This window comes from Pituophis catenifer, unplaced genomic scaffold (genome assembly GCF_029215685.1).
Source record: "Pituophis catenifer annectens isolate HBS135680 unplaced genomic scaffold, rPitCat1.0.hap2 SCAF_2, whole genome shotgun sequence".
In the NCBI taxonomy this organism is placed as follows: Eukaryota; Metazoa; Chordata; class Lepidosauria; order Squamata; family Colubridae; genus Pituophis; species Pituophis catenifer.
In genome coordinates, this window is record NW_027256882.1 from 105519090 (window position 1) to 105529038 (window position 9949).

Genomic DNA, 9949 nt, shown 5'->3' on the forward strand with positions numbered 1-9949 from the left:
TATGAGTTACTATCAGTGTATCAGTCTAGGTATTGTTTAATAAAGGTTCAGTTGCAATTAATTGCCAGGGACATTTTCTCTTATGGTCTAACCTTTTCCTAACATTCAAGTTTGGTCTGAGATATGCAGCATTGTTATATTACTGTGTTCAATTCTACAGTGGTTGCTCCTCATAAAATTGGAGATGTTCCTTTAGATTCTGTTCTTAGCCCTTGACTGTACCTTTATACCAAGTCTTCTAGCTTGCAGTGTAGTTAAAAGAATTATAACTCTGGAAAGATAAGCCTACTTGTGACTTAAACCAGTGGAGAAATGTGCTTTCTCTTATAAAACATGGTTTTTGGATTTTGGTCAACAAATCTTTGTAATAGGCAGCATTTTTTTCTTTCCTTTTAATATGTGTAGCACTGGAAACAAAAAAATGTGTATATGCACTAACATTCTTGAAGCAATGCAAGCAAAACGTTAAGTTACTTTTCTTATCATCATTTGGATAATTGCTGGCAATAGAATCAAATGTTTTGTGTATGTGACTGATGTAGAAAAACCTTTATGGTACAGCTTTCTAACATTTCTCTCTTCGTCACTATTTCCCAGGCAGGGGAAAATTTCTGTGCTGAAAGTGATTAAACTCCTGAATGTGAATAGCTTATGCCATGAAAACATCTAGTACTGTTTGAATTGATATAAAGCATCTTCTTTGTGGGGACCACAGAGCATTCACTTGGCTTTCCCTAAATATCTTTCACTTAGAAAAGATGAAAAAAACGGAGTTAAAAATGAATGGATTTTATCTGCCACTCTTATCTCACCAAGGAGAAAGCAAAACCAAAAAATTTATTCTTTGTGATTGACATTAGATATGTATTTATAACCTCATCCCGTTGATAAAACGATGGTTTATTTCGGTATATTTAACTTGCATTACAAAATACCTGTGGGTATTTATAACCACGGCATATTGGGCATGCTGCCTATGTAAAACTGGACCCTTATCAATTTATTAGGGTGTTTGTATAAAGAAGTGCAAATCACAAAGATGCTTTTTCAAGAGACAACTGGACTTTCTGATTTTCCTTTGAAGACGTTTCGCTTCTCATGCCAGAAATTCCTTCAGCTCTAAGTGCAAATGCTGGTTCAGTTCAAACTCCAAGACCTTTGATTGCGATAGCCAAAGTAAAGGAGGCCACACCTATTCGTTCACCAATTTCCTGAGGTTTCCTAATCTCACCGAAAGGTACAGCAAATAGAGTTTCATCCTCTTGAAAACTATGTCTCCTTGTTGGTATGAAGCACTAATAATAGTCTGCAATCCCACTCATTTGTGCATACAATGCTATTTTAAGAGTAAAATAATCACCGGCTGTCTTATGGTTGTTTTAAATCTCCAGATAATAGTTCTTGCCGCCCAAAATAGGCCCATCGATTAACTACTATGAAGTGCATTGGGCCTTCAGAGAGCCAGAATCTTGCTTTGGTGTTGGAGTATGCTCTAGCAAGAGAAGCAAAGATCTGGAAGGCACCGGTCTTCCAGAACTTCACACTGAAGGTATGTTTTCCTATGTGACAAGGTGATCTGTACTGGAGTTTGAGCGCCAAACAAGATTAGAATTGCCCTCGGAATCCCCAAAGCCTAGATTGGTCGTCACATTTTCCCCACGTGCAATGTTTGTTCACAATGATATGCAACAGCTTGTGTATGCTTGCCATCATTACAATAAATTGCATTCTAGAATGAACCTGGGTAAAACCTGTCATTGAAAACCACTAGAAACTACAACAGATCCAGAATGTGTGTGGATTAGTTTTCCAGTTTTAGCTATGTTAACAGTCTGCTGCATAAGCTGCACTGGTTCCTAGTTTACTTCCAGGTGCAATTCAAGATGCTGGTAATTATTTTAAAGCACCATATGACCCACCAGGGTCAGGTTATCTGCTGGACCATCTCTCCCTAAGGACATCTACCTGTTCTACCAGATCACTTAGGGTGGGCAAAGTCCCAGTTCCTTCCCTTAAACATTGCCATCCCATGGGATCTAAGAAGGGTGTCTTTTCTGTATCAGCCCTTGCCAGTGGTGGGATTCAAGTAATTTAACAACCGGTTTTCTGCCCTAATGATTTCTTCCAACAACCAGTTTGCCAAACTGCTCAGAAAGCTAACAACCGGTTCTCCCGAAGTGGTGCAAACTGGCTGAAGCCCACCACTGGCCCTTGCCCTATGGAACCCCCAACTTCTTGAAGTTCAACAGGCCTTCTACCCTCCTAGTCTTCTGTAAAGAGCCTTGGTAGTACAGTGGTCTAAAGCACCCTGTTATTAACACCAGCTACCTGCAATTATTGCAGGTTCAAATCTCACCAGGCTCAAGGTTGACTCAGCCTTCCATCCTTTCTAAGGTAGGTAAAATGAGGACCCGGATTGTGGGGGCAATAAGCTGACTTTGTATAAATATACAAAAGTATGAAGGCTATTGCTTAACGCATTGTAAGCCGCCCTGAGTCTCCGGAGAAGGGCGGCATATAAATCAAATTAAAAAAAAAAAAAAAGTACTTAAGGTCCATCTTTCCCCCCAAGCGCTGGGATAGGGTGAGACGTATGAAAGGATTTAATTAGGCTGTAGGAAGTTTAACTTTGGTGCCAGGTTTTTATTGTTTTAATAGATTTATGTTATGTTGCCCTTACTGATGTTGTTTTAATTGTTGATTGGGAGTCAACCAGAGTTCATCACAAGTTGGGCAGATACATACCTGTTTTAAATTAAATAAATAAAAACGTTATATTCTGTTCTTGCTTTTCTTGACCGCATCTATGAATACAATTGTACTTTTCTGGGGAAAGGATCTGTATCTAAATCTCCAAAGATGGGTATTACCATATCCTGATTACGGTGAGCTAGACAAAAATCTCGGGTATCTTAAAATGCACATGCCCAATTTTTATCATGTACACCCTCTTATGATCAATGGACTCAGAGAGATTCCAAATGATTATACAGGTAGTCCTTGACTTACAACAGTTCATTTAGCATTCAAAGTTACAACGGCACTGGAAAAAGCGACTTATGACCATTTTTCACACTTATAAACGTTGCAGCATTCCCATGGACATATGGATTACATTTGGATGCTTGACAACTGACTCACATTTATGACTGTTGCAGTGTCCCAGAGTCATGTGATCCTCTTTTACGACTTCCTGAAAAGGAAAGTCAATGGGGAAGCCCAATTCACTTAACAACCATGTTACTAACTTAAGAACTGATTGATTCACTGAACAAATGTGGGGGGGGGAGTCGTAAAATGGAGCAAACTCGCTTGACAAATGTCTCACTTAAAACAACATAAATTTTGGGCTCAATTGTGGTCGTAGGTTGAGGACTATCTGTACTGCTTTGTTCTAAGTCAGTTTTTTTCTGTTTAGGGCACCGATATTTCTCCATTCTCTTATGACAGAACTGTTTTGTGGATTGGAAAGTTAAGCTCACTCTTTCAGTTTTGCTTTCAAACCTTTTCCTTGGCGGTCAGCTTTCTGAACCGGTTGCTGGCATCAGTAAAGGTAAGGACCTCTGGATTTTCCTACTTGTTGTTTCTGTCAATAGTGAGAAGTGCAAAAGGAGCTCTTATCACACGTATAACCTCAGATGATTAAATCTTCAATCCTAGGCATATCTTTTTGGTAAAAAGCTCATTGAGGCTTATTCCAAGTATGGAAATAATTACAGGCTTACAACATAATCCTGTATGTACATTAGGGGTGAAATCCAGCAGGTTCTAACAGGTTCTGAAGAACTGGTAGTGGAAATTTTGAGTAGTTTGGAGAACCGGCAAATACCACCTCTGGCTGGCCCCAGAGTGGGCTGGGAATAGAGATTTTGCAATATCCTTCCTCCAGGAGTAGGAAGGAAATGGGGATTTTGCAGTATCCTTCAGCTGCCACGCCTACCAAGCCACGCCCACAGAACCAGTAGGGAGAAATTTGGATTTCACCACTGATGTACATATGTACTGTATGTATTTGTTATGATTTTATACCCCTCCTTCCCTCAAACCAGCTTTTTCATGGGATCCGCTTTCATGTTTTATCCTTCTAAAAGCAACCTTGTAAATTTGGTTGGACAGAGAGAATGACGGGGTCAGAGTCAACCAATGGGGTTCCATGGCTGAGATCAGACGTGAGCCTGGATCTAGCTCAAGGCTGTCAAACTCCCAATCCGCAGGGCCGGATGAATCACACACTGGCCACGCCCACACCCAGTTTAGCGAAGAGGGGGAGTCCCAATATGTCATGTAACGTGGTTCTTTCCATGGTAAATCTGCCCTGATCCACAGATCCAGCATGTTAGGTACTTTATTGGACACGCAAGAAAGGGTCTTAATTTTATTTGTATTATTCATGTTACATCTTACCCACTATCCTTTTTTATTTCTGTAAACTGTCTTGAGTGACGGAAAAGACAGAATGGTGTGACATAAATTCAATAATAAATAAAATACATTCTAGGTGATTTTTTACTTGATGCACAGGTATAGGTATACAATGTGTGTGTTTTCAGCAACTTGCACACAGCAGTCCTTTATTCTTTATCTCTCCGTTTTAGGCACAGCTGAAACATCTCCGTTGCATTGCAATATCTTGTCTACTTCTAGCAGCAAAAATCAATGAAGAAGATGAGGTAGGTGTCTTATTAAATAAGTAAAAGTTTGGACTTTGTTGAGTAACACATAAGATACTATTAAATGGGCCTGATGGAATGGCTCATTCATCAGTCTTCTTTGTCTTTCCTAATACAATTTTGACTAGAATAGAATTTTTTATTGTCCAAGTGTGATTGGACACACAAGGAATTTTGTGGTTGTGACTTACAATGCCTCAGTCATGATTTTGGTGATGGGGGCTGGCTCCTATCAGACTCTAGTTGGCTGAATGAGGTGCTAGTTTCTAGTAAACCCTTCCTTGAAAAAAATCAGAAATGTACACTGTTCAAATTCTCAGAGTTTTAAACTGTAGCTGTTTAGAGCCGTCATGGCACAGTGGTTAGAATGCAGTACTGCAGAGAATTCACTGTTCACTCCAGGAGTTCAAGCCTGACCAGCTGACTCATCCTTCCATCCTTCTGAGGTCAGTAAAATGAGGACCCAGATTGTTAGGGGCAATATGCTGACTCTGTAAACCATTTACAGAGGGCTGTAGAGAACTGTGAAGTGGTATATAAGTCTAAGTGCTATTGCTATTATACTGTATAGTTGTATAGATTGTGTTTGTATAAATTGGTGTAGAGAAGGTCTATTTCTAAGTAAATATTTTTTTTTCATTCCACTTAGTCATGTCCAAGTGTCAGAGACTATTTAGAAAAGTCGATTCCAATTATTTTTTGGGGGAGGGGGCAAGGTTTTTCAGAATGGTTGGCCATTGCCTCCTTCCTAGGACTGAGAGAAAGTAATAGGCCCAAGGCCATCCAGATGGCTCTGTGCCTAAGGCAGAACTAAAATTCATGGCTTCTAACCTGGTGCCTTACTCATTATACCAAACTAGTTCTCTTCTTTGTTTGTGCTTGTACAGATTGTATCTATTAGTGTTGAGTAGGTCTATTTCTAAGCAAATAAGATAACTAGTGGCTTGAAAAACACAACACTATGACTTATGAGCCAAAGCTTCAAATACAGATTACAATTACACAGTTGAGGCTAATTTTTACATTTCACAATATAGATTACTTCAGTGGATTTAGTCATGTACATCAAGAACTGGTATGGATGAATTAATTTTTATTAAAGTGTATGAGAATATTGTCTTGTAAATACACAGTTGAGCATCCTGGATGTTTTGATTTCACAGAAGAATCGCTTTAGGTGTTATTCATTTTATTACATGGACAGAAAGCAACTCTTCATCTTTCAGAGAATTGTACATACATCACCATTACACAATACTTCATAAGAACTGAGCTTTTTTTTATTATGTTTCCATTTGTTTTTGAACAGATAATACCATCAGTAAAGAAGCTGGCAGAGCAGAGTGATTGCAAGTGTTCTCCAGCTGAGATTTTGAGAATGGAAAGAATCATACTTGATAAACTTCATTGGGATCTTTACACAGCAACATCAATGGATTTCTTAAACATTGTAAGCGTTAAACCTTTTTGATGGTTAAAAGACTAAGCTGACATTTTAAAAACGTTAGTAAACATATATTCCTTTCTAGTTAGGCTCACAAATACATTTGCAGTTACCTGCAAGTATTTCAAAGTGTATTTTTTATCACAAAGATACTGAATTTCCATTTGAACATTCTACTTATTCCAAACACTTAAGCTGATTTACAATGTAAATTCCCATTTTGAAAGGACAACTGAAATGGATGTTTAAAAGAGATACTCATACTGTCCACTAGAGGTCTTCCCCCCCCTTTTTTTTTTCTTTTGCACGCTGCAAAAATATGTCTAACTATCTGAATCTTAATACTGTATGTAAAAAAACTTTCAAAATTTTTGCTACATTTCACAAATAGGTCATCTCAGATCAGCCTTTTTTTTTCACCCTGCATAAATGCACTTGACCCTCATTTTAGTTAAAATAGATCATTCTGATCTGGCACTTAAGTCATATATCTTAACTGCTAAACATTTATAGAAAGAAAACTTCCTTTTAAGAAATTACTATGTGCTATAGTAAGGCAAAAAAATCAAGTGATACAACAGTGTCTTAATGCTCCTCCTTTACCACGAACAAGTAGGTTTTTTTCCTCCCATCCTGGAGAATTTTGGATAAATGTCCTGTTTTAACCAACCAGGATGTTAACTTTATATTCCTGTATGAGTGATTTTTATCACACTCATTTATTTCTTTGTGCTGGCTTGGATATCACTATTTTCTTATTTATACAAATAAAGGAGAAATTGGACTTTCTGAATTTCCAATTGCGACAATGCAATGAATTCAGAATTAGTTACATTCAGTGTAAGCTTAAACATCTCAATATTTGGCAAATACGACACAAATTATAACAATGGAACATAATAATCCCAGTTTAAACATCTGGCTGACTGTGCGACCAACCATTGTAATAGATTTTAGAGGTTCCTGCCACTAATAAGAATTAGTTTGCACTTCTGGTCAATGACATAGGAAAACGTACAAAGTTCGTTGATTCATATATATATATATATATATGAATGATATAATATACTGATTGTTTCTCTTCTCTCCAGTTCCATGCCATGGTGATGTCCAAGTGGCCCCAATTACTAACTAGGCTACCTCAGAGGAATCCTTCCCGCCATGCTGCGTTCTTGACCAAACAGCTACAGCACTGTATGGCCTGCCACCAAGTGTTGCAGTTTAAGGGTTCCACACTGGCCTTGGTGATCATCACCTTAGAGTTGGAGAAGCTGACTCCTGACTGGTTTCCTGTAATTACCGATCTGCTAAAAAAAGCACAGGTAGGAGTCAGGTTGGCCCCTGCAGCTTAAATTGGAGACCAACACCCCGTTTCAAAAAGCAAACAAGCAAGCTAACAAGTTGTTTGAAAACATTGCACGTTTTAAACAATGTACTGTTCAGGAGTGCTTGCAAGTAGTTGTTAGGATGCCGTTTCTGTCCAAGGCAAAAGATCAGGTTAGTTTAATGGGATTTAAAGTTCTGATGAATTAAAATCATTAGTGGGTTATATGGAATCATGAGGTCATGCTTAGCTTAGTTTATATTTTTCAGATATTCCAGATGTTCTTACCTCAACCAGAGCCTTGCCTTTGCTCTGGCAGCTGAGAATATGTTAGCACCACTGTCTTTAGCCGGCTGCAGAGTTTAGCTTTATAACCCACAGCCATGTAATAGGTGGCTTAGTGAACCCAGGAGTCAGGTTTTTTTTAAAATTTCTTAATTACATCAATTTGTAGAGCCACCCATCCTTGCAATTGCGATTCTGGACAACAAACACAGGATTCAAACCACAAAAGCACTGTGACAAATAATAATAATAATAACAATAATGGTGCCCAAGGTGTTAGGAAATTTAAGGGTGGCCACTTTGGATATCAGCCAATGACATCATTCATAGCGTTAACGATGAAAATCATTGCTACGAAACCTTATGGTTTATTCAAAAACTTTGCTTTACTGTATGCATTATGCAGACTTCTTAAAGACAGAAATGAAACCCTTCTACTATGCTCCCATTTCCCTGTCCTCTTGAGCAGGAGTCTCCAACCTTGGCAACTTTAAGACCTGTGGACTTCAACTCCCAGAATTCCTCAGCCAACAAAGCCAAGATTGGAGACCCCTGCTCATGAGTGGTTTAGTACTTGCTAAATAAAGTAAAGGTTTCCCTGTCCAGTCATGCTCATCTTCGTTTCTTGGCCAAGGAAGCCAGCCTTGTCCGAAGACATTTTCTGTGGTCATGTGGCCAGCACGATTATATGCCAAAGGCACACAGAACATTACCTTCGCAACAAAGTAGTACCTATTTATCTACTTGCATTTGCATGCTTTCGAACTGCTAGGTGGGAAAGTGCTGGGGCAGGAACGGGAGCTCACCTTGTTATGCAGCACTCGGGTCTCGAACCTGGGCTGTCAGCTTTCCAGCTGACAAGCTCAGTGTCTTTAACCGCTAAGCCATTGTGCCCCCTTGCTTCATACCAAGGTACCATTGAGTACTGAAAAAAATTATAATGCATCTCTTATAACTCCCAGAACTTCAGGGCTTCATTGATGCATTAAAGTTCTCATGAAACAGAGCCACAATTGGGAACCTGTGATTCTACCATTGTTGTGCAGCTACATTTCCAGCTCAGATGGCTAAGGATAAAAGATAAGGCTTTGCTTTCTTGTCTGCCTTGTTCATCATAGTGCATTTGCACAATGATTTGAAAACAAAAGATAGATGCAGCATTTCTTGCCCCACTAAGCTAAGATAGGAGTCTGTGGCTAAAAACTAAACCACATTTGCTGTGTAATTCTTCTGTTGGTTCAGGACTCATTTCACATCATTTATCTTGAGGAAGCAGCAGGTTTAAAGCAGAGCACTCGCCCTAATTGTGGTTTAAAAGTACATTTACAACATTAAAAAAAATTCTAACATGAAAAGACATAAAAGTTTCACGTCAAGTGTGAACTCGGCCAAAGCATATCCAGATTTTCCATTTGTTGGCGCTGAGTCCAAGGATAGATTTGACTGGTTTTATAGAGCAAACTTGCTGGAATTACTGTAATTAAACGGAAAGACTTTTAAAAATGAATTATTGTTAGCTGCTAAAAATTAAGGGAACAAGGAGAAAATGGTTTGATCACATTATATTTATATTACGTGGCAGATCGATAGCACCAAATTCATCCACTGCAAAGAACTTGTGGATCAGCAGATCTTGGGCTTCCAGCTACCCAATGCTGTCTACATTTTCAACCCTGCAAATCAAAACATCCAAACTCACCTGGCTGAAGGATTACCCTGCTATTATTCCATGGAGAAGAAAGAAATGCAGTTTAACATGCAAAACTCACTCCTCAGAGGCGAGGCTTATGTGGATGACCTCCAGAGTGATGAATTCTATGATGGATTCAAGTACTTGTACAATGAAGATGGGACTTCAGAAGCTGGACCAAACAGTGAGATGGGAAATGATGGTATTCAGGGACCAGAGGAAAGTATCAATGCTTGCCCACCATTACAACCTGCCCCTCATATTGATTAGAGGTTCACATAGGGCAAAAAAGGGACCAAATACTAGACAAAGCCAAGGCTATTTCTAATACTTCATTAGTGAGGACTATGTATTAATCGTATATTGCCTATACTGTAGCTTTCAACTTTGTTTTTTAAAAAATTCTTTGGCCAGACTTATTTTGATTAGATCAAAATATAATCTAAAAAAAACATATTTGAACAAGGCAAAATTTCAGATGTCCCATGCTTAAAAATATTGATCAGTGAGGAATAGGAGCTTGCTTAGGGTAGCTT

The 9949-nt window shown here is 38.7% G+C and overlaps 1 protein-coding gene across 1 annotated transcript; it reads left to right on the top strand.

The window, feature by feature from the left end:
* Positions 1-1150: 1150 nt before the first annotated feature.
* Positions 1151-9724, top strand: CCNI2 (cyclin I family member 2). The gene is made up of 7 exons (XM_070937328.1): positions 1151-1237; positions 1392-1549; positions 3419-3553; positions 4596-4670; positions 5980-6120; positions 7206-7436; positions 9306-9724. The coding sequence occupies exons 2-7, from the start codon at positions 1436-1438 to the stop codon at positions 9681-9683; spliced, it is 1074 nt and encodes a 357-aa protein (XP_070793429.1). The 5' UTR covers positions 1151-1237; positions 1392-1435; the 3' UTR covers positions 9684-9724.
* The last annotated feature ends 225 nt before the right edge of the window (positions 9725-9949 follow it).

What these genes read in the sequence shown, in the direction of transcription:
- CCNI2 (XM_070937328.1), top strand. Translation starts at nt 1,436, where the DNA reads ATGAAGTGCATTGGGCCTTCAGAGAGCCAGAATCTTGCTTTGGTGTTG. An exon ending in GGTTGCTGGCATCAGTAAAG is followed by an intron (nt 3,554 to 4,595) that starts GTAAGGACCTCT and finishes TCTCCGTTTTAG; the next exon opens with GCACAGCTGAAACATCTCCG. An exon ending in AAATCAATGAAGAAGATGAG is followed by an intron (nt 4,671 to 5,979) that starts GTAGGTGTCTTA and finishes GTTTTTGAACAG; the next exon opens with ATAATACCATCAGTAAAGAA.